This window comes from Pristiophorus japonicus, chromosome 6, assembly GCF_044704955.1.
Source record: "Pristiophorus japonicus isolate sPriJap1 chromosome 6, sPriJap1.hap1, whole genome shotgun sequence".
Classification (NCBI taxonomy): Eukaryota; Metazoa; Chordata; class Chondrichthyes; family Pristiophoridae; genus Pristiophorus; species Pristiophorus japonicus.
The window spans coordinates 13,588,549-13,612,630 of NC_091982.1; the positions used below are offsets into that span (position 1 = coordinate 13,588,549).

The 24,082-nt window shown below is 41.4% G+C and overlaps 2 protein-coding genes across 4 annotated transcripts in view; one reads left to right on the forward strand and one right to left on the reverse strand.

Annotated features, from left to right (window-relative positions):
* Window positions 1-4,055, forward strand: part of pdzd11 (PDZ domain containing 11) — a 30,112-nt gene extending 26,057 nt beyond the window's left edge. Inside the window, exon 7 of one of the 2 annotated variants that reach the window (XM_070882628.1) lies at window positions 3,023-4,055. In XM_070882628.1, coding sequence (XP_070738729.1) covers window positions 3,023-3,294 — 272 coding nt within the window. In that variant the 3' untranslated portion in view covers window positions 3,295-4,055. Of the gene's footprint in view, window positions 1-880; window positions 1,877-3,022 lie in introns of those variants that run through there. The other variant, XM_070882629.1, reaches the window with a different exon arrangement.
* A 2,802-nt stretch (window positions 4,056-6,857) lies between these two features.
* The window catches only part of LOC139265557 (START domain-containing protein 10-like), a 41,541-nt gene continuing 24,316 nt past the window's right edge, over window positions 6,858-24,082 (reverse strand). The window contains exons 2-6 of one of the 2 annotated variants that reach the window (XM_070882631.1): window positions 19,123-19,265; window positions 17,456-17,559; window positions 16,031-16,148; window positions 14,846-14,898; window positions 6,858-12,696 (exon numbers count right to left, since the gene is read on the reverse strand). In XM_070882631.1, coding sequence (XP_070738732.1) covers window positions 12,466-12,696; window positions 14,846-14,898; window positions 16,031-16,148; window positions 17,456-17,559; window positions 19,123-19,265 — 649 coding nt within the window. In that variant the 3' untranslated portion in view covers window positions 6,858-12,465. Of the gene's footprint in view, window positions 12,697-14,845; window positions 14,899-16,030; window positions 16,149-17,455; window positions 17,560-19,122; window positions 19,271-24,082 lie in introns of both variants that reach the window. The other variant, XM_070882630.1, reaches the window with a different exon arrangement.

The following is a 24,082-nucleotide window of genomic DNA, read 5'->3' on the forward strand; positions in this document are numbered from 1 at the left end:
TAGGTGAGTGGGCAAATGCATAGCAGATGAAGTATAATGTGGATAAATGTGAGGTTATCCACTTTGGTGGTAAAAACAGAGAGACAGACTATTATCTGAATGGTGACAGATTAGGAAAAGGGGAGGTGCAACGAGACCTGGGTGTCATGGTACATCAGTCATTGAAGGTTGGCATGCAGATACAGCAGGCGGTTAAGAAAGCAAATGGCATGTTGGCCTTCATAGCGAGGGGACTTGATTACAGGGGCAGGGAGATGTTGCTACAGTTGTACAGGGCCTTGCTGAGGCCACACCTGGAGTATTGTGTACAGTTTTGGTCTCCTAACTTGAGGAAGGACATTCTTGCTATTGAGGGAGTGCAGCAAAGGTTCACCAGACTGATTCCTGGGATGGCGGGACTGACTTATGAAGAAAGACTGGATCAACTGGGCTTGTATTCACTGGAGTTCAGAAGAATGAGAGGGGACCTCATAGAAACGTTTAAAATTCTGACAGGTTTAGACAGGTTAGATGCAGGAAGAATGTTCCCAATGTTGGGGAAGTCCAGAACCAGGGGTCACAGTCTAAGGATAAGGGGTAAGCCATTTAGGACTGAGATGAGGAGAAACTTCTTCACCCAAAGAGTGGTGAACCTGTGGAATTCTCTACCACAGAAAGTTGTTGAGGCCAATTCACTAAATATATTCAAAAAGGAGTTAGATATAGTCCTTACTACTAGGGGGATAAAGGGGTATGGCGAGAAAGCAGGAATGGGGTACTGAGGTTGCATGTTCAGCCATGAACTCATTGAATGGCGGTGCAGGCTTGAAGGGCCGAATTGCCTACTCCTGCACCTATTTTCTATGTTTCTATGTCAGATTTTAACTTTGTTTTCTTTCAGACTTTCGAAGGCAGAAGGAAAGGACGGTTCATTAAGAGGAGGTCCTGCTGATAAATAGCGATGTCGTGGGATCACTGTGCCTTAGAAATTAGCTGGAAAGTTTGGTATTTGATGTCTGGTCAGCTGATCACAACAGCTGGTTCAATTTGTAGTGAGATTCTGAAATTTGAGATTTGTATTTATTGAAGGGCAAATTTGGAAATCAAATTTGGGATTTATAAACATTCTTCCAGGATTTTCTATTTCAAATTTCTATAACTGCAGTCTGTTTCTGTCAATGTAAATTGTTAGGCATTTCTGAACATTTTGGGGAAACTCCAGTGATCTTGCATTCTGATAAGTGAAACTCTGACAGGTGCCTGGTTCTTTAACTGTCTTGGGGATCTGGAAGGAGTCCTAAACCCCCAACTCCATATAAGCAAGTACCCACAAAGCTACTGCTGTATAATATTTATACAATTTATATACTGGACCAAAACTTAACATATCCTACGTAAGGATTTTAAGGAGATCCTTGGCTTCATTAGTTTTGTTATACAAGGCTGAACTCCATGTGTTGCATCAATATCACATATTACAAAATATGTGTAGGCTATCTTCCATCTCACTAGTGCTGTTTATGTTCCTGTATTTCCTGGTTAATACTTTCAATTGTTAGCTGGCTATACAACATAAACATAGTTTCATATTTAGCACTACTAGCAAGTTGGTATATCTTTCAAAACAATATAATATAAACACCCATTATAGACTATATGCACCCATACCCTAATTTGAAATATTTCTTTATACATGATTAACAGCCTAGCATAAGCTCTTGAAGAGTCAATAAGGCTAGAATACTGCCCTCCTTCAAGAAATCACGATGTTGAAATGGAAAGAAAATTGGGGTGGTTATCTCGAAGAGGTCAAATGAGCCAAAGGTTTGAATGATGACGGTGAATACAGCTTTGTAATATAGATAATTGTAGAATAAACCAGTGTGCATTTGTTAAACCTTTTCCTATTCCGATTCTGAATTTTTGTATTAGAAGTATTTTGAATTAGTTGATCATGTATGGGAGAATGATGTTGGAACTTCGATCCATGCTCTACACTAAAAATCCTCACCTCTCCTTGCAGGGAGTGGTTGTCTTTTTGGCTCTAATGCTACTGGGTACATCAACTTCATTTTGAGACACCTCAAATCATGGAATAAATGCTGGGTTCAGCATGACTCTTCCAAGAAAAACAAGTGATACCAGAATAAAGCAGCTGTATTTCACCAATGCAATTCTGTTCACACACAGCTGCAGCAGTGTAATCCATTTAGTTATAATTCACTCCAGCAATGGTGCATGATTTTTTTTTAAAAAACTTCTATGCTCGTCCCCTAATCTTTTCAAGGAACAGTGGAGTCCATGTCAAATAATGTTTACACAAAACAATTGTTACATGGTACTCAAAGGCATTAGGGAAGCATCTAAACCCCTGAAATGAATTTGTCTTAACACTCCAGCTGTGGCATCTAGTAGAATGAATGTAGACCTGCAGCTTATCATTGGCTCAATAATAGCCAATTGTAGAATACATGCTATGTACCATATTAGGAAAGATTGGACTAAAACTGGCATCATTTTGCTCTTGTACTCGTGTATCTAGATTTTCTGCAACTAAATTCTGACTAGATTCTCTTGCCATAGCTTCAGGATCCCTGGAGAAATGTTGTAAATGGCCACTTTTAGCTGTTCACTTTCTTCAGGATTACACAGGATAGAAACGGGCCATTCAGCCCAACCACTCTATGCTGGCATTTATGCTCCATTCGAGCCTCCTCCAGTCTTTCCTCATCTAACTAGAAGCATAACTCTTAATTTGCTTATTTAGCCTCCCTTTAAATGTATCTTTACTATTCACTTCAACCACTCCGTAGTAGCAAATTACACATTCTCACCACTGTGGGTAGTTTCTTCTGAATCCCTGTTTGATTTCTTGGTGACTTGACTTATATTGATGGCCTCTAATTTTGCTGTTCTTTGCAGGTGGAAACATTTTCTCTAACTACTCATCAAAACCTATTAGTGACCCCTCAGCCTTCTCTTTTCTTGGAGACCCAGCCTGTTCATCCTATCCTAATGGGTATATCTCACATTTCTGGCACAGGTGCAGCATCCGGACACCGGGCCGATCCGTGGCGGGATCGTCCGGAAAATGTTCTGAAATCCGGACTGCCTCCACCTCAACGGCCCGACTTCGCCCCGGCCTCCCCTTACTTCGACTGCCCGATCCCACCTACCTCGGCCCAAGAAAAGATGTTCCTAAATCCGGAAATATCCAGAGCGGCTTCGGTCCTGAGGGTTCTAGATTTCGGACCCTCAACCGGTACCATCCTTGTAAATCCTTTTTGCACCCTCTCCAGTCAATCATTTTTATAATATGGTGACCAGAATTGTACAGTACTCCAAGTATGCTCTTAACCAAGGTCTTATTAACCTACATTGCTACTTTGTGATTTGCACTCCGATCCCTTGCTCTTTTGCCCCATTTGGATTCTTATTTCCCGTGACCTTATTTTTCCTGCCAAAATGTAATCTCTTTTTTATGTATTGAAATTAATTTGCCAATTATATGCCCATTCTCCAAGTTTATTGATGTCATCTTGTAATTTAGGCAGTCCTCATTATTGACTCTCCCAATTTGGTGTCATCTGCAAATTTAGAAATGTGTTTTTGATTCCAAAGTCTAAATCGTTAATATAAATTTTGAACAAAACTGGTCCCAGCACTGACCCTTGTGGGACCCCACTTTCCATCTTCTGCCACTCTTTGAATAGCTACCCTTTACCCCTACTCTCTGCTTTGTCTTAAATCCAATTAGCTATCCATTCTGCTACTTGTCCCTTTACTCAATATTCTTCAGTGATAGAGAATTCAAACAGGCTGCATTTAGACAGGTTCAGAAAACACAGACTCCCATGTCGACGTGCGACTGAGCACATTGCATTGTCATCAATCAACTTGACATTTTAGGACCTTTGGGTAGCGAGCCAATTAAAGGTTAAAAGACTATCAAATGAGCCAATAAGGTCAAAGAAACAGAGTTCTTTTCTGTAAATTGAACCAGGTATAAGTACAGCCATTTTGTCTCAAAAGGACAAAGGCCTGGCTTAAAGCCAGAAGCTTATTGCTGCTGCCAAAATAAAGTTACATTAAAACTACAACCAGAGTTCGTATTTCATTGGAAATTAAGAGATCTAACAATTTTGGCGTCACGAACACGATCGCTGAGGAAAGAAACTGAATTTTGGACATCGGACCTACATACTGAGGTAAAGACTCAAAGTCTAAATTCGCCTCCTTCTACGCGATTCCGGTTTGCGAACCCTCCGCTTGGTAGTCGGCTCGAGGTCCCAAAGACGTCTAACTTCGGCGGTGTGTTAGTTAATTAATCAATCACCGACCCACTGGAAAGCCTACGACTCGAGACCCCGGTAAAGAAATCAGTATTATGGCAGCAGGAGATATGAGCAAAGAATTGCCTACAACTATAAAAGGTGGACGGGCACCACCTGAGGTTTCGATAGATGAAATCCTCCAACAGTTAAAAGAATACATAGAGCAACAATTCAACTTATCTAAAACCTGTATTAAAATCGAACAAAAGTACAGAACCACCAAAGGACAATGGTCCTTGGACGAGATTAAAAGGGTCTGGGGAAAAACGACCCGTATGAAAAATAAAGAGCGAACTAGATGGTCCCTAGCTGATATGGGCCAGATCCGAAAACGGAATGAAATTATAATGCGTTCCCAACATGATTTGTACTGGTCAGTTCTCAAGGACCAATTGCAAGCTGTTTGTGCACAGCTGCGACAGAAAAAACTTGAACTTGAAAAGCTGGAAGCGGAAGTTAAAGCTCTTAAAGGTGAAATTAAAGAATGGAAAAAATCATTAGGTCAAGCGACAGTAATAGGAAAATGTATTGATCAATTCCCAGGGTACCCATGTTTGGATAAATTAAAAGCGCAAACCCGAGGACACGACCGAGGAATAGATAGGGATTCTGAATCCTCTGACGATACAGGGTCGGAGGATGAAGAATTAGGGGTGCGCTTTGCCCAGTTTTTAAAAAAAAACGACAAGTTGTAGTCAAATCAGAAGAGACTGCGGATGAGGGCGGAACCAAAAAAACAAGGAAAAGGGTTTATGCAGAATACTTATTTCATGATCCAGCAGACCCAGAGAAAATTGATAAATGGTCCAAGGAATTGCCCAATCCAAAGAAAGGGGGAGTGAAAACGTGGGACTAATTGGATCGCTTAAGAAATATATATCAACTTCATCCCTGGGATGGAGTGCAAATTTTGACCATAATGGTGCCAAAAACACAGGGAAGAAAATTGCACGACAAGGTAGAAGCAGCTTTGGGGCAGAATGAGCAAGAATTAGACGCAGGATGGGAAGCGATTAAACACTGGCTGCACGTTAAGACAGACTGGGGAAAAATTGCAGCCTGCCAACAGAAAGGAACAGAGGAGGTCCTGGAGTATGACGAGCGGTTTAGATGCACGTGGCTAGAACATTCGGGTATGAATAATACGGATGAGGAAATGGATGGACAAGTGTTTGGACCCCTGAAAGCAGCTTTCGTGGCAGGTTTAAAGCCAGAACTGTCCAAAATGCTTTAGGTAGTGTTACCAGACTGGGAAGGTAGAGGAACTACCTTTGCAGCATTGGTGGATCGATGTAACCAATTAGATCGGGATATGGGAGCTAAAGTCCGAGCTGCACAGGCTATGGGATGGAAATCCCAGGATTCTGATAAACAGCTATTAGGAAAATTACCCGGAAAATGTCATTATTGTGGGAAAGGTGGTCACTGGGCCAAGACGTGCAGGACAAAACAGCAAGGTCGTGGCCGGGGAAGAGGACGCAGCCAGGGATACAATTCAGCCAACAAACCAGGCATGTCACAAGATAACGACCTCATAGAAGCATTTAAGCGACTGACAATACAACAACAGAAGGAGTTACTTGGGATAGCAAAAAACGATGAGAGCCCACCCTGGCCCCCCTCCTCGCACTAATACAACAGAGGGGAGATGGGCTATATATAACTGAGGGTGAGTGATAAGGATGTGGACTGTCTTTTAGACACAGGGGTGGAATTAACATGCTTACCCCTACAATATGGAGACTTTTTGCCATTGGATGGTAGGGCACATACAGCCTATGGAGTTGGGGGCCATAAAATGGAAATTAAAAGGTACTTATAGGGCTGGGTCCACATGAACTAACCACGCCGGTCTGGATAGGCCCAGTAGATCAACCCCTTTTGGGAATGGACATTCTAATCCAAGTAGATTCATTGTTGCATTTCAAGGATGGTTGGGTGACATGGTCAATTAGAACTTTGAAAGAAGAATTGAAGGAACACCCGATATGGACTAAAGAGAAGAACGATTGTGGCCTAGTCCAGATGGAGCCTGCATCATTTACCGGGACTTAGCTTGTTTATTTCACTGCTGAAATAAATGTCACTTGTTTTTGTAGGACACCCTATAAAATACAAGTATAACAGTGTACAAATTGATACTCTTTCTATAAGAAGCAAAACCTATTTTAATGCAGTACTGGGAACATTTTTGTCCAGTTTCCTTGAGGATCTGGCCAAACCATGCCTGCTATAGAGTACACTGACTGGGAATGGTTGGCGTGATGAAGCTTAGACGTTGCAAGTTGAGCACTATCACGAGGCAAGGATGTACTTTCTGCAATTTGCACTTCTAGGCAAAGTTACATCAGAAGAGGGAAGTGAAGGAAGCATTTCCCTTTTTGCAACCAGCTCCAATACCATGATGTTTGATGTAAAGCTCCCTTTAACTCTGTCCCCTCAAATGCTCAGGTATAGATTACCCTGGATAAACAATACTCCAAATCCCACAAACTTCAGGTAAGAAACACACACACACACACACACACACACATTGTTCAGTGACTATTTTACTTGTAAGAAAAATGATAAATACAAAGCAGTTTAATAAGAAATTAAGTTTGAATTTAGTTCATTAACAAACATTGATTGATCCACTGCAAAAAAGTTACACATTATATGGTAGCTATAATTCAGGTTTCCACATTAAAACAGGTGAAATCAATGTAAACATAAGTAATTTGTAATACTAGCATTTCGGATACAGAAATTGATTCAAGTACAATTTTGGCAATGTTGCTGAAGTCAGAAGGTTTTAGTATCAAAACAAAACCGCCAGAATACCAGATATAACCTACCTTGTCCATTTATGTTGGAGAGGAGAAAGTTAGTAACACTTGAAGTATGTTCTCACTGCACACTCACTTTCTCCTCCAAGCAAGTCTAGACTGAGTGTTTGTAATCTATGAAAACAAGGTAGCTTCCAACTCATCTTTTTCATGCACTGTATTAGAAGCCATAATATAGCTGCATCTAACTAATAGTTTGATTGTGTAGTACATTAATAGATGCTCTGTCACATCCAACATTTTTACATTCTCAGCATTGAGCACTTCCAGATTGGCTACAGAATTAGTTAGATGCAGAGTAAAGCTTCCTGTACATTAACTACCCCATGTACTTCCAGGTCAAGTTTTACAATTTAAATAAAGCCTCTTTCTACTAAATTTGTGTTTAATAGATTGCTTCACTCTAGAATTTGACAAGTACTATTTATCCTCCAATACATTGTTCAAGTAGCCTCTCACTATAGACATAGGAGAATTTCTGCAAGGTGTGGCCGCTACTGTTTTTCTGGGGTTGCTGTGGCTAAACAGTCTATCTGGGGCTGCTTCCACCAAAGTTAGTGAAAGAGTATAGGTGGAAATACACTGAGTATCTGTAGGCTATTTGACTGAAATGGGATATTCAGTCTGGTTCTCAACCAAGCATTTATCAGCAGGAGTCAGTGTCAGGAGCAGGGACCCTGGTTGACTTTTCCCCCTTTCTAACACAGGCCACTGAAACTAAATGAGGTAGCCTACTGGTGCCTTGATCAAGATCAGCTGAAATTTTATAACCTACTCCTATAATTAAAAATGGTTTCTTCCTCAATTACAACATCCACATTTAGAACAGGGTATGGTCATCTCCACTGATTTGAATTGTCTTAAGGATTTTTTTTTTAATTAAATACAGCCTTTGCTTAATCTACCTATACATAAATTTATTATCTTACACAATGAAGGGAACTAAAGCCAAATTTTCTGTGATAGTTCTAGATTTGGTTCATGTACTCCCTCAGACATTTGCTAATCTAGTGCAAATAACTCAAGTAATTAGTTTATAGTGTCGTAATTACACATACCAGTTGCATGAAAGAAAAATGTTAAAGAATGCTTTTGCAAGCCAGCACTAATGAATAACCATTTCAAAGATAAACCCTACATTGAAGAGATCGCTCTAGTCTCATTTACACCTGAAGCTATATGAACTTTAATGCAGAAGAAATGACAACTCAGTTGAACTGAAAACAGTTTGCTCTCCTAGTTCAATAGCAGTCACAAAAATACACATGAAATATTAAGTACATTTACCAGAAAAAAAATCCCCTTTTAGAAGTTAGGAGTGAAATACACTTCCATTTATGTCCTTCATGTGTGTGTGTAAACTGGGATGGGATTGGAAAAAAATTAAACTACCTCAGGAGGTTACCATTGTAATGCAGTTTAATCAATAGATGTACAAGCTGCACCCCAACTTCCCACACCACCCCTGTACCCCAGTCAGACAAAGCTCATAGGCTTACAAGGCATCGTTATTTAAGGAATATAAAACTAAGTGAGTCAAAGTGGAAAACACTTGAGATCTTCCCCACTGTCCCTTCCACTTTGTGGAGGGGGGGGAGGGGGAAACTCCCCTATAGCAGGGAGAGTGTATATTTCATAATCTATAACTGGCCATCAACCCAAAATATACAGGGAGGTATATACACAAGAGCTGGAAACCAACTAGATTTGATGGCAATAACATGAACCACAGACAAATGAAAGTACAGATTTTACAGAAACTCAAGATTCCTTTGACACAGTCAAAGCACAACAGATCATCCAGAATTATGTTTGACATTTTAAAATATTGATCGGAACAGGGCACATTATGGATTTAAGTACACTTTAAAAAAAAATTCCAGCATTTACCCCTGCTTTTTGTAAGGTTGCAGACTTCTCCCCAATACGACAAATCTGATAAATGGTCAATTCAAACAACAGCAAGATGGTCTCACTTGAACTGAACGATTATCTCCAATAGAAAAAAGGTAAGCCACACCTATAATAGTCTGAGGAAGGAAGTTAGTTGTGGTAGTTCTGTTCCAATGCTCAAATTACACAGCTTCATTAACTTTGTGATGCAGGCAAGACGGAAAAAGTGCAGCTGTGAACTTCCAACTCCTGAAGATACTTTGTTCAGATGTTCCAATGGTTCAGAAAAATGCAACTTGAGCACTAAAATGAAACTCCCAGTGCAAATAAAGTCATAAGTCTAGCCCTCTATTTTAATTTTTTTTTTAAATCAACACCATTTACAGGCGACAAAGCCAATAACAAATTAACAAGCAATGTTAGGTGATCAGTAAAAGAAAAAAAATGCTGATAACACACCAGTATTATTACTAAGATTTCAGTAAAGCATAAAGGATGGGTGTGTGAAATTTACATGTTGGGTCCTTTTGTTTAGTGATATAAAACCTAGCCGAATAATTACAAATGTTATTGTGGCTAATCTGTGGTTCAATAGAGCATTTTGGATTGGGTTGAGGTAGTGCTGATTACTTGGTGGTAGCAATTCGAGATGAACATCACATCAATAGAGTTTTGACAAAACTTAAAGTATATTGGTTTGTGTAATTTTCCTTTTAAATACAATAAATAAGCCTAACTGACAACACTGCAGAAGTGACAACATTAAGGGGTCACTTGATATCTGAATGTCATTACAAAAACATCTGCACAGGACAAAAAGCAGATGTATAGCAGAAACAATTTATTTGCATGCAAAATGGCACCAAATTACTTAACAGGAACAAGGATCTTTTCACAAAAATAGAATTATTTTTCAAACTGTTAGACATGTAGGGACCTCAAAACTAGCAAATGCATGAAAAGCACTAGGAGATTGATCACTAAAGGACAATGTCTCAAATACTGTGGCTGAATCTTAGGTTTCAAAATACTCACTAATTTTATAAAAATGTCATCTTCTTGGGTCCCACATACCATTTGCTAGTTATAGGGCCAGGCAGGGAACCTGCTTCCCTGTTAACGGGGCCCTATAATCAATGACTTGTGAAATGTACGAGTATAACAGATTCCCAATAAGGAGGTTGAACAGGATAAAAATTTAGAAAGGCATCTGCGGTTTGCTGGAGATTTTTCATAAGCAAAACTGAGTTACTAAACATGTTGAAATGTTTCCCCAGAATCTGCATGCGTCTACTAGGATTTTGAGATCCCAGAATTCTCTACAGTTATTTCTAAATTTCTGAACAGTTACAAAAATCCAGTTTACAACTTTACAAAATACCAAAAATACCCCTAATTTCCAATTCCATTTCATTCTCAAAATATATTATCTTCATTTCTCACCTCCACCAACAATTTACTTAATCCCAGTGCCCCTACTGCACCTTGACATCCACATTCTCTGCACGATTACTGTAGGCACCTGAAGTTGTTCAGCCCAACAAGATTAGGTTTTTTTTTGAAGTGTAAGTAAAAAAATGAGGGCTCTGCCTTCATGATTTCTTGATTAATGTTTAGGAGCAACAAACATTCTTAAACTTGTTGCTGTGAAACTTCGACAGCAGCTGAAGAACAATTTAATGTGGATACCTTAATGTTATTGCAGTTCCTGGACAAGTGGATTTCTATTATTGCAAATTAAAAGTGAATTCAATGCAGTAGTATGAACCACAATCGGGTCTCCTGGATTTGAACACACCTCAACAGTGTTCTTAAACTTCTAACCAACTGACCAGAATGACTACAGTCAGTCAACTATTTGTGGCCATATTAAAAAAGATGGCCCATGAGCAGTTTCTTTCGTGTCATGGGTCACAAAAGGAGGTGATGCAGAGCCCTGCTCTAGGACAGTGTGTTGAACTAACTCATCAGTTTGCCATTTTTCATTTTGTTCATAAATTATCAACCTTACTGCCAGCATTATTTTTCATTTTTTATAGGCTTATACATGTTTCACTAATTATAATTAAATTAAGCTTTTAGGTTCAACCACCACTTTTAAAATCCAACAACACAAACTAAACTTTCCTGAAAATTCTCTTTACTCCACCTCTGAGGTTACTGTGCGATACCCCAATACCTATAAGAGCCCCCAAATTCCACTTAAAACTGGAATAATTCATTGTTGCTGTACAAAATAAAATGAAAGGCAACAATATAAAGTTCCAATCTACTAAAAACCTCACCTTCCTGTCAGTTGACATCCATTACACATTTTTTCATTTCAATTGGTCATTCCTGCTCATCTGTAGTTCTGCTCCTCGAGTCTGGTACATTTAAATGGCAACTCTCCACTTCAGTCCTGCTTCCCACTGGTGATTTTAAATCTCCCTTCCATATATTTACCTTGCTGCGCTTTCTTAGGTTTTAAAAACAGCAGTGGGAGCTTGGATTCAAATCAGGAATTGAGAAGGAAAGATTCAAGTCACAAATCAAGGAGGAAAGTTTAAATTCAATTATCTAACCACTAGAGGAAAACAACAGCTGATAGATATGGGTCCATTATCTTTGAAACAATTGCTCCACTAGGAGAGATACAGACAAGATGAACCCTATCCTTCCTCCCACCTCAAGTCCCAGAGACCCACATCTTGTGCACGAGTATAGTTTAACATTTAAACAATTGTAAGAAACAAACCAAAGTAAGTGAACTGTGAATCTTCCCAAAGATCTACATGATTAATTTCTTTAGGGTTAATATTCTCACCACCTGCATTAATTCAGACCAGTTCAAAATACAAACACTACAATCAGGAACTTTTTTGCTGCACACAGTTCAGCAGTAGAGTTACTGTTCACAAAATGGTCACATTACAAATAGAACTATTGATTAAGGATGCTGCAGCCTTAAATTGGGATAAGCAATTTTGTTTTAAAATACTTCATCATAACATGTTTCAAAGCAAGCTAGAAATCAAATACACTATTCTTTCATACCAACTGAGACCCACCATGACTGTAATTCAAGAGTCCTTCAACCTCATTAAAGAATTTAAGTCATCTCTTCACTAACCCAACATAACATTTCCATCTGCATGATGCATTCAAAACTAAATAGTCCGTAAAAGGCATTGGCATGGCTGATTCTTCATTTATTCAAGACCATCACTACTGACTTTAACCTGCAACAGACACAAATATCTAATTTACTGTCTGAATATCAGATCCTATGTACACATAACCTTGGTTCAGTAACAGCTGTCTTCCCAACCACTAAATTAACCCATAATTAAGAATTCTCTTCCCAAATTCCAAGGGCCAATGATGAATCCTTCCCCCTCCCCCAAACTTCAAGGGCCTACAGCATCACAAAGGAACAGTGCAATGTGGTTTCAGTCTTTTAAGCCCTTACTCCCACATTCTTCTTCACTACCGTTCTTGTCTTCAGACAGGCCGCTTTCATCAATATTTTCCAGCGAATCTGCATGCTGGATTGAGAGTTCAGCGAGGCTCATGGTTGGCAGGTTAATCTGTTCTGGGTACAGCCAGGGTTTGAAGTCTGGCCTGTTCTTCCGTTTCCACTCTGGGTACTTCAGACATACTTTGTGGAGTCTCTTCAAAACCTGAAACACACACACTGGATGTTTTTTATTAGTCACATTAGCATCTGAACCACTCAGCACCTTGGCATTCTAAACCATTTCCAAACAGAATGTGGTTAAGAGTATTGAGCAAGACAAGAGAGATTGCTAAACATTTCCAGTGCGTGGACATCAGTATTGTACATCCTTCCCCAAACATTACAGCAAATGTGTATTCAAAAAGCAATCACGTGTGGCCATTGTCAGGTTACTCTGCATATTAACAATGAGAGTGCAATACCTTCTGTTTTCAACAAGCACAATCTCATGTTTTTCCAGAGTGACTATTTGTCCTGACTCGCTTCTGTGCACGCGCAAGACAATGAACCCATATCCAGGTCTTTCTATCAGCTGTTGCTTTCCTCCAGTGGTTAGATAATTGAATTGAAACTCCTCCTCAATTTCCCCCTGACGCATGCGCAGAAGCGAGAGTTAGGACAAAGTCACTGACTCTGCCCCCTCCCAGCGCAATTTACACTGACCCTTTTCTGCGCATGCGTCCTCCTCTCCGATGTCCAATCCGAGACCGGAACCACCCCCGAACACCATTGCAGCGCCGGGCCTCAACAGCAGTTTGAGTGAAGAGTGTGGGCGGTGGGTTGAGAGAGAAGAGTCAAGCGGCACCTAAAGTGCTCCGTGAGGAGGGAGAGACAGGGTGGGGAGAGAGAGCGAACGCGAGCTTTTGGGGGGGGGGGGGGGGGGGGGCAGAAGAGAGAGAGGGAGAGTGAGTGAGCTTGGGGGGTGGGGGGAGGAGAAAGAGCAAGTTTGGGGGGGGGGGGGGAAACTTGGCCTTCATAGCTAGGGGATTTGAGTATAGGAGCAGGGAGGTCTTACTGCAGTTGAACAGGGCCTTAGTGAGGCCTCACCTGGAATATTGTGTTCAGTTTTGGTCTCCTAATCTGAGGAAGGATGTTCTTGCTATTGAGGGAGTGCAGCAAAGGTTCACCAGACCGATTCCAGGGATGGCTGGACTGTCATACGAGTAGAGACTGGATCAACTGGGCCTTTATGCACTGGAGTTTAGAAGAATGAGAGGGAATCTCAGAAACGTATAAGATTCTGACGGGACTGGGCAGGTTAGATGCGGGAAGAATGTTCCCGATGTTGGGGAAGTCCAGAACCAGGGGACATAGTCTTAGGATCAGGGGTAGGCCATTTAGGACTGAATAGAAACTTCTTCACTCAGAGTTGTTAACCTGTGGAATTCCCTGCCGCAGAGAGTTGTTGATGCCAGTTCATTGGATATATTCAAGAGGGAGTTAGATATGGCCCTTACGGCTAAAGGGATCAAGGGGTATGGAGAGAAAGCAGGAAAGGGATACTGAGGGAATGATCAGCCATGATCTTATTGAATGGCGCTTCAGGCTTGAATGGCCTCCTCCTGCACCTATTTTCTATGTTTCTATGAGAGAGACATTTGGGGGGGGGGGGGGGGGGGGGGGGGGGAAAGAGACGGACAGACAGACATTTAGGGGGGGGGGGGGGGGGGTGAAGGAGAGAGAATGAGGGGGAACTCAGGGAAGATGGATCACGATCTTCCAACCCCTGGGTGCGGACAAGCCCGGTGCCTATGTTACAAGGGACATCGTTGGGGTGGATAAAATCCAGAAGTCACGATATTGTCACTATTCACTTCATACTCAATAAACCAGTAAACAATCTGCACACACTGCCCCATCTATTGGGGGGGGTACAAGGTCATGCACTTGCACTAGGGTAAGGGACTTTGGCTGGGGGAGGGTGCACTTGCACTGGGGTAAGGGACTTCAGCTGGGGGACGGTGCACTTGCACTGGGGTAAGGGAATTCGGCAGGAACTTGGTGGCTTTTGGGGCGATCTATCCTCTGTGCCTTCCGAAGTCAAAATGGAACAAATTACAAATTGGAAAGTCAGTCAGAACTTGGGCTGGGCAGTTCCTGTTACACATTCCAGAGGAACTTCAGGGTGTGGCTTATCCTCCAAGGGGACCAATCAGCAGTAGGTCATGTGAAAATGGAGAGCCAGAGAAACGGCTGCCTTTAGATTAGTACAAATAGTCGCATCCTTTATTTTTATATCACTTTTGATTGGACAGATGACAGTTTATTAAAGTTTGATCCAAAATCAATCCCAGAATGCAATTGATACTTACTTTCGGAGCCAGATACTGAGAAGCTTTGTTGACGACCCATTTTGGCAGAGACCCTGAAAAAACAAACCAGCAGAAATTGTTGGATTAGTTGTGGAACTGTGAACAAAGCTCAAGGCTGTGAACTCCTTTCAGAGCCACAACACAAATGGTTAATCTCTCAATCTCCCAAACCTCAAAATAAATAATCAATAAATTCTTAAGAAAAAAACCTGAACATATAGCCAGGTGAAAACAAAGTTGAAGGTTATGAGCAGGGGTAATGTTTTTAATGAACAAATTGGTGGATTCCAAAACACCAGTAAAAGTCCCAGAACCCCAAGAAAAAACCAGAAGACGACTGGCCCCACTGATAGTTGTCGGCCGACGGGATGTAATACAACGAGGGACAAAATGGTTGGCTTTTGTTTAAGTGGTAGGGTCTGGAGGAGATTTGAAGATAAATGAGTATTTAAGAGTTCAGATTCATTACCTTTGAGAATGAAGGAGTGCATATGCTGAACTTCTCAGATTAAATGGGTGGATAGAGTCCATGATAGATCATGTACCATATAATCTGAGCAAGGATGGCCTCATTGGGGCCAAAGGCATTTTCTTTTTTCAGGCTATATTTTTAATTTCCTGATGTGCAAAAATAATTTTTTTGTTTAAAATGCTTTACATGGGGAAAGTATGGTTGAACTGGAATCCCAGCATATGGAGCAGATGGATACACATTTATACCTTTCCACAAGGGAAACTAATTAGGGCTCCCCGCTCTTAATCATTATCCAACTGGAAAGTACATTCAATTGAGCTCGCTGTGGTAAGCCCCTGCCTCCAGTTGAGTATCCTGCCAAAATTCACCTAGGCGCTCACGCAAATGTGAAATGCTGTGGAACTATACCCAAAGAAAGGAATCAACACCTTCAGAAAACTGGATTGGATAGAAGAGAAAAATGCAAACTCCGTAAGAAAACAACAATAGGAGCAGGAGTAGGGCATCTAGCCACTCGAGCCTGCTCCACCATTCATCATCATGGCTGATCTGCTACATCAACTCCACCTTCCCGCCTTATCCCCCATCCCTGGATTCTCTTATTACCCAAAAATCTATTAATCTCAGTTCTGGACTCAAAGAAACAAATTGTGCACACACTTACATCCACATCAATTTTACACTGCCATGTTATTGCTGCCAATCCTTACCTTTGGGATCTGCCTCTGCCATGTACACAAGACTGCAACTTTTCGAACCAGTAGATTGAACTCGGTAACCTGTTAGAATGGACACAGCTCTGACCAGATCCTTGTGAGGAGGGTAATTCTGTAAAAAGGAAAGGAACTGAGGCTATGAGTGCCTGATCTTTGGTCCCAGTCTAAACTACAATTTACCAAAGACAGTTAATAGTGTACTCAAAATTTTAACATTAACCGCAGTGAGACCAGAATATGTGCATTCTTTCATGCAATATCCTTAAATTCCAGTAATTTTCCACATATTTCTTCCATCCATTGGGATATACATAGTCTATGAACCACTTAAATACAAATAGGAAAATAAAAATGCAATACTACAGGCGCTGTTGATTGAGAATACATACCCCAAGATCTTGTACCTCAATCAGCAGGAATGCTCTAGGTCTGAAGTCAGTGCCTCAGTTTCACATCTGTTGGTTTAGCAGATGAAGTCCTGAATTCTCTTCCCAACATTATTCTGACTACTACCTTTCCTCATCATCTAAAGCCTTCTGAAAGCTTGCCTCTTTGACAGTGTCTTCTATCACCTCACTAACTTCCCTACCTCATGCTCGGTGTTTAATAATCTGTCTGTAAAGCACCTCTTACTACATTACAAGTGACTACACTCCAAAAGTACGTTATTGGCTGTACAGTGCTTGGAGACGTCCGGTGGTCGTGAAAGGTGCTATATAAATCCAAGTCTTCCTTGATATCTCATGGAGAAAGGTACTATACAAGTGGATGCTGATGGAAATAAAAGTCTTTAAAGTGAGTATATATTTCACCAAATAAGGAACCTTGTTCACTCATGTGTGGGGGCCAGGGTCAGCTGGAGGCTTGTGGGGGCTGGTGGCGGAGGTCTGAAAAGATCACTGGCCAGGACCAGCACGGGGAGAGGGGGTGTCTCCGAAGCATCGTGGACCAGCCATGCTGGGTTGGGGGGGGGGGGGGTGGCCAGGGGGGTGTCAACGGAGGCCCGGTGCAGAAGTCTCCAATCGCAGAGGGTGGGTTAGATTGGGACACTGGATTCAGGAGTTAAGTGTAAAGGCCGGATGCAGCAGTCCTCACCTCGCTTTAGCCGAAGGGTTTCATGAGGTGTGCAAAACCCAACCAGCTAAAGTTAAATACAACATGGAGGTTAACGAGGCTTCCAGCCCAATTATAATATTTAAATAGACAACCCACCTTCTGGCAGTGGATTGGCTGCCCGTCCCCATCCCGAATTAAACCCAGGCATTTTAAACTAAAGAACCAGCTGGATGCAAAAAAAATCATCAGCAATGTGGAGCACTTGTTTATATATGACATATTAAGACCCCTGTAACTCTATGCAGTTCCGGGTTCTCTATCCTCAAGGCATACTGGAGATGGGGCGTTATGATCCATACTTACAGGGTGTTTCACAGAGTAGTTGATGATCATGTAATCGTTATCGGTGACCAGCCAAGACCTCAAAGTAACCACATCCCTGTCTTTCAGGGGACTCGGACATTTCCCTGGGAAGAGGTGAGAGAGGGAAAACGTTACGATAAAGAATTGATGCAATTTTTTTTTTTTTTAAAAAAAGCATTATTTTCACATCACACATCTTTTTTAGTCAAAAGATCAGCCAGGCAGCCTACCCCCGTATTACTCTGCCAATGTCGCACTACACTGTCAGTGTGGCTAGTTGGATGCAGCTTCATCTTTGGAACAGAAAGTTGTGGATTCAAGTCCCAAAGCAGGCTGTAAATTTATTATCTAGGCTGACAATCTGGTGCAATACTGAGACAAGATGTTAAGTCGAAGTGCTGAGTCATGTCTCCCTGTTCAAGTGGATGTTAAAGATCCAATGGCACTATTTGAAGAGCAGCTTATTCTGGTCAATATTCCTCTCAACCAACATCACCAAAAATAAACAGGTTAACTGGTTAATCATCCCATTGCTGTCTGTGAGATGTTGCTGGTGTAGAATGACTGCCACATTTGCCTATATAACTCCATTTTTAAAAGTAATTTATCGTGTGAAACACAGACAGAGGTTTTGAAAACACAAGTTGCTATATAAATACAAGTTTAAAAAACACACCGGTGCTGCGCCATGAAAACAACCAGCGGTGAGAACGCTAGATTTCCCCCCTTTGAGAGTATGGCTAAAGTTGGTAATTCCCACTGTGCAAAAGGTCTGAAGGGGCTGGGCTACGTAGATGCAATCAGGAAATCTTGTATAGTTCAAGCTAAGAGTCTCTCAAGTTACCCATGGAATACACAGTACTATCAAATAAAGACAAAACAGACCATCCAAATGGTTTCTTCTCCTCAAATTTGTGAATCTCCTGTTTTTAAAAAAAAAAACTACTTTCCAGGAATACTTTCCGATAAGGGGGCAGTTATCAAGGCCATATAAATTTCTACAGCTCACATTAACATTCAATGATCAAAAAGTGTGGACTACAGTTTCACAGGCATCAGCTTCCTTTCAGTACCTTGCCTAAGTTGCTATTCTTCATGTGTGAGCATAGACAGTGAATCCTGGCAGGTTATTTAACAAAAAAAAAGGGTACCAATCCGGGCATCATCTGACATCCACACATTTGCCAGCATGAATTATTAGATAGCAACTCCTCCCTTCAATCCAGGAGCACCAAGACAAACTAGTACCCCAACAGCAGGAATGTAATCTATCTTTTAGTCTCTATTGTTTAATATTACAGGTACTGCCTTTACCCACGAGACCTTCAGGGCAGCAAGGCAACACTTTTACAAAAACCGAAAGAGCAAACCAAGACAGCAAGACTCAGTCTTTTGTCTGGAACACATGGCATTCCACATGGGAAACAAGCATTTCAGTGGCTCCCTTAGCTCATCAGTATGAATTCCCAGTGTGTGGATCTTCTTGATGCAAGTTTATATTTCCCAATGGGTTATTAGAGAAGCTAACTGCAGCTGCACTGCACGGGTATAGTGCACCGCATGTTCCCCCCCCTCTGTGCTGTAATTTCAATTATTGGAGATTCACTTCTTGGAGAAGGAGGACATAATTCACATACTTTGTTTAGTGAAACCTAAATTACACTCACATGAATAATACCCGATGTCTGCATTCACCGTGAGCCGTGCGATGTCAAAAGTCTTGATGACTTGCTTATCCCACTTACGGCGGTACTCATTATCGTGCAGCACATCATACACCGTCTCTGCAGAAACATCTTTAAGTTCAATTCTACACTGAAACAGAAAGAGGAATGAGTTGTTAAAGCCTCGAGAGCCAAGAAGGGACTGAATTTTTTTTTTAAAAACGCGAGAGAACACGTTAGCACCCTGTACACGTTGTGACATCAGCAGAGGACACCAGCTCCAAATTGTGACTCTTGGAGCACCGAGCCACAACACCTGAAGAAGTTACTAGACACTCCCAATATTCATCATAATCAGAGAGGGTTACCCCAGCAGCAACAACACAGATCTTACACCAAGTAACTCAGCTACCCTTCCTGGGAGAACCAAAAATGGCAAAAACCACTTCAAAAGTAAAGAAGAGAGTCAGTGGGTAATGGCAATGTCCCATATGAACCATACAGACCAGAAGATACCAAGTTCAATCCTAGTCTGTGGTAAGCTTGTGTTGATAGCTAGGTCATTATAATTGGCCTCAGCACCTCGCATCTGGGGCAGGGCAGAGCAGGTAAAACAGCTAGAGTTGTTTCTTCTTGGGCGGTCCCTGGTATCGAGGATGACTTGCTTCCACACCAAAAAGGGATGAGATCACAGGTGTTTCAATGAGGACCTGATATTCCAGGTTCAGAACTACATATTGAAGGGTGGAAGATGCCTGTGTGTGGATTTTTTTTTAAATTTTTTTTATAAACGTGTGGTGGCCGTTGCACACCAGCCACCACACGGGCTTGACAGAGCAAGGTCTTGGTCCAGTGGCAAGGGTTAACCAAGATGACAGGAGACCAGCTCTGCTGCACGGACCTAGTGTGCACTCATATCGCAGTGTGGGCTGGCCCGTGCTGCCCCTGGGCCCATGAACTCTCGCCTCTCCTGGGCCCCGATCACTTCGCTCGTGGGCCCCAATCTCTCTCCGCTCCTCTGCCCCGGTCATTCGCCGCACCGCCGCCAAAATCATTCAAACTCCTCCCCGCGCTCGTTCTTGAAGTGTCTACCACTCTCCGCATGAATGACCTCCTGCAAATTCTGTGTTAGAGTTTATGCTCCTGATCACTATCCAGTATCCTTTTCTGGAAAGTGCACATACAATTCCAATGAGGATATACTGCCCTCCAACAGTTGAATAGTACGATATTCACTGTCCAGGTTCATATATGACTGGCCAATTGCGTGAGACAAGCAAAACGCCAAGGAACTGTAACACAGCAAGGAAGCAGTGCCTTCACGGAAGACAGGGAAGAGAAAGTTGAGCGAAAAATTTCAACTCAAAATAATGAATGAGCTTGTGCACGTTAGATAGAAAGAGGAAACACTGCAGGATCAACTTACTGAGCAATAGTTCTCACATTTCATTTTTCTTGTGGCTTTCAATTTCTGAGATAGTAATATTTACTGGTCCCCAAGGCTATTGCAAAATCACTCCCATTCAAGGTCTTAACTTCAGATCAACTACAATGGCCAATTAATGATTCCAAATGTTTAAAGGCAAGGTACTGGATTTGTTCAACTCAATAAAAAATTTCTGCCTGCCTTGAAACACTTGATAGGTGGTGAACAGCTACCAAAATGGTGAACTGCTGCTGCTGAAGACAAGATTGCAAATGAATAAATTCAGCAATAGCTGCAGAGAAACTACTCTTCCCTAAAGGCCTTAAAGGTTCAGAATCGAGCTTTAATTTTTGGGGGGTTGGGGTTCATTAGATGTCATCGTTAGCTTACCACATATTTTATACACAACAGGTATATTTTGTCTTCCCTGTGTCATTGCATCATTTTCTGGCCAAAGAACATGCATGTGACCAATACTCACCCTAACTGCGTCTCAAACTGGCTGCCATCTGATCCTTCCCTACGGCCGAGGGGAATAAAATGCCATGTGTTTAGCTCACTGATGGAACAGTTCAGATAAAGAACAATGGGTTTGGAAACTACCAGTTTTCTGCTGTTCTGAGGCACTGCTGAAAGAACTATTCTCCACTGCATTCTCTCCCTACAGTATGGACTTTGTATGCCACAAAAGTACCACAGAAATTAAATCCACCCTCTATTTACAACGTGTTGTCATCAGACCTATTTAGAAAACTGGTGCCAGTACTCTAAGGGAAACTTTTCCAGCATCATTTTAGACAATCTACGTTTCACCGTAAAATAAGCAATTCACTTATTACAAAAATCCTGGAGAGATCATACTACCAATTTAAACAGTGGCTTATTTTAGTTGCAAATTCTAATAACTAAAAGCAATGACTCATTAATGATACAACAGTTGGCTGGAAAAAGGTGTACAGAATACAACATGGAGAGCTTAGGGCAGTTAATTTCACTCCTACCACAGAAAATCGAGAGTTTTCACAGACATGCCTCTTAATTTATTCATAACGCTTGGGAGATTAAATAAACAAACAAAATACTTTAATACTGAATGTTGATAAAGGATCTATCCCTTTTGGAATGTTAAAACTTTGCTATTGGCAATTGGAGTTAAGGATAGCTTTGCTGTCTTGACACTAAAGTCAGCTTTCATTTTCTCAATTTAAATTAATTCCTTCCCATCTATTCTCTACAGAGTTTTTTGTTGGTCAGCCAGATATCATCCAAGGACCTCGCCTGGGGATTTTAAAACTTGGCAACAGAAATTGCGAATACAATCCATTTGCCAATAAGTTTTATCACTGCATCATCTTTTAACAGAAAGGGAGACGACCCAACAGATACAGCTAAGCTTTGTATAACAATCTTACATTTATAGAGCGCTTTTAACATAGAAAATTATCTCTGGCCTCAATTTCACCTCCCTGGCTGACACTACAGTAACCCCCAAACTAAACCGCCTCCCCACGTGCAATCCATCACCAGGAGTACTTTCTTTCATCTCAAAAATCAGCCACCTTTGCCTCTACTTCCTCCTCTCTCCTCTCCAGCACCAAAACCATAATTCACACCTTCATTATCCTCACAAATTAACCTCTACAATACGTTCCTGGCTGGCATACCTGCTTCCACCATCTATAAATCCCAAGTCATCAAAAATGCCCTGACCCATCATCTTGTCTTGTCGTAGATGCCATCTTTCAGAAAAGACATTAATCTGAGGCTCTGTCTGCCTGTTGAGGTGGATGTAAAAAAATCCCTTGGCACTATTTGAAGAGCAGCTGGGAATTCTCCCAGTGTGCTGGCCAATATTCATCCCTCAGTCACCATCAAGAACAGATTAACTGGTCATTTATGCAACCTTGCTGTGTTTAAATTAGCTGCCACTTTGCCTATACTTCAAAAGTAATGAAGGGGCTGGGAAGCACTTTAGGATGCCCTGAGGATTTAAAAGATGCTATATGAATGCAAGCTCTCTCTATTCCTTTTTCACATGCTAAACTCCACATCCCCATCACACTATCCTTGCCAAGCTTCACCTTCAAATCCCCCTATGGCCTCACCTTTCTCTACCATAATATGGTAGAATTCAGCAGCTTTTCCAAGCATCATTAGACAATCTACGATTCACCGTAAAATAAGCAATTCACTTATTACAAAAATCCTGGTGAGATCATATGTCTAGGGGGAGTGTTTGCTAGTGCTGTTGGGAAGGAGTTAAACTAATATTGCAGGGGGATGGGAACCTATGCAGGGAGACAGAGGGAAACAAAATGGAGTCAGAAGCAAAAGATAGAAAGGAGAATAGTAAAAGTGGAGGGCAGAGAAACCCAAGGCAAAAAACAAAAAGGGCCACATCACACCAAAATTCTCAAGGGGCAAAGTGTGTTAGAAAGACAAGTCTGAAGGCTCTGTGCTTCAATGCGAGGAGTATTTGGAATAAGGTGGACAAATTAACTGCGCAGATAGCAGTTAATGGGTATGATGTCATTGATATCACGGAGACATGGCTCCAGGGTGACCATGGCTGGGAACTCAACATCCAGGGGTATTCAACATTTAGGGAGGATAGACAGAAAGGAAAAGGAGTCGGGGTGGCATTGCTGGTTAAAGAGGAAACAAATGCAATAGTAAGGAAGGACATTAGCTTGGATGATGTGGAATCGGTATGGGTGGAGCTGTGGAATACGAAAGGACAGAAAACGCGAGTGGGAGTTGTGTACAGACCACCAAACAGTAATAGTGAGGTTGGGGACAGCATCAAACAAGAAATTAGGGATGTGTGCAATAAAGGTACAGCAGTTATCATGGGTGACTTTAATCTACATATTGATTGGGCTAACCAAACTGGTAGCAATATGGTGGAGGAGGATTTCCTGGAGTGTATTAGGGATGGTTTTCTAGACCAATATGTTGGGGAACCAAATAGAGAGCTGGCCATCCTAGACTGGGTGATGTGTAATGAGAAGGGGCTAATTAACAATCTTGTTGTGCAAGGCCCCTTGGGGAAGTGACCATAATATGGTAGAAAAATCTTTATTAAGATGGAGAGTGACACAGTTAATTCGGAAACTAGGGTCCTGACTTAAGGAAAGGTAACTTCGACGGTATGAGGCATGAATTGGCTAGAATAGACTGGCAAAAGATATTAAAGGGTTGACAGTGGATAGGCAATGGCAAATATTTAAAGATCACATGGATGAACTTCAGCAATTCTACATCCCTGTTTGGAGTAAAAATAAAACGGGGAAGGTGGCTCAACCATGGCTAACAAGGGAAATTAAGGATAGTGTTAAATCCAAGGAAGAGGCATATAAATTGTCCAGAAAAAGCAGCAAACCTGAGGACTGGGAGAAATTTAGAATTCAGCAGAGGAGATGAAAGTGTTTAATTAGGGAGGGGAAAATAGAGTACGAGAGGAAGCTTGCTGAGAACATGTAAACTGACTGCAAAAGCTTTTATAGATATGTGAAGAGAAAAAGATTAGTGAAGACA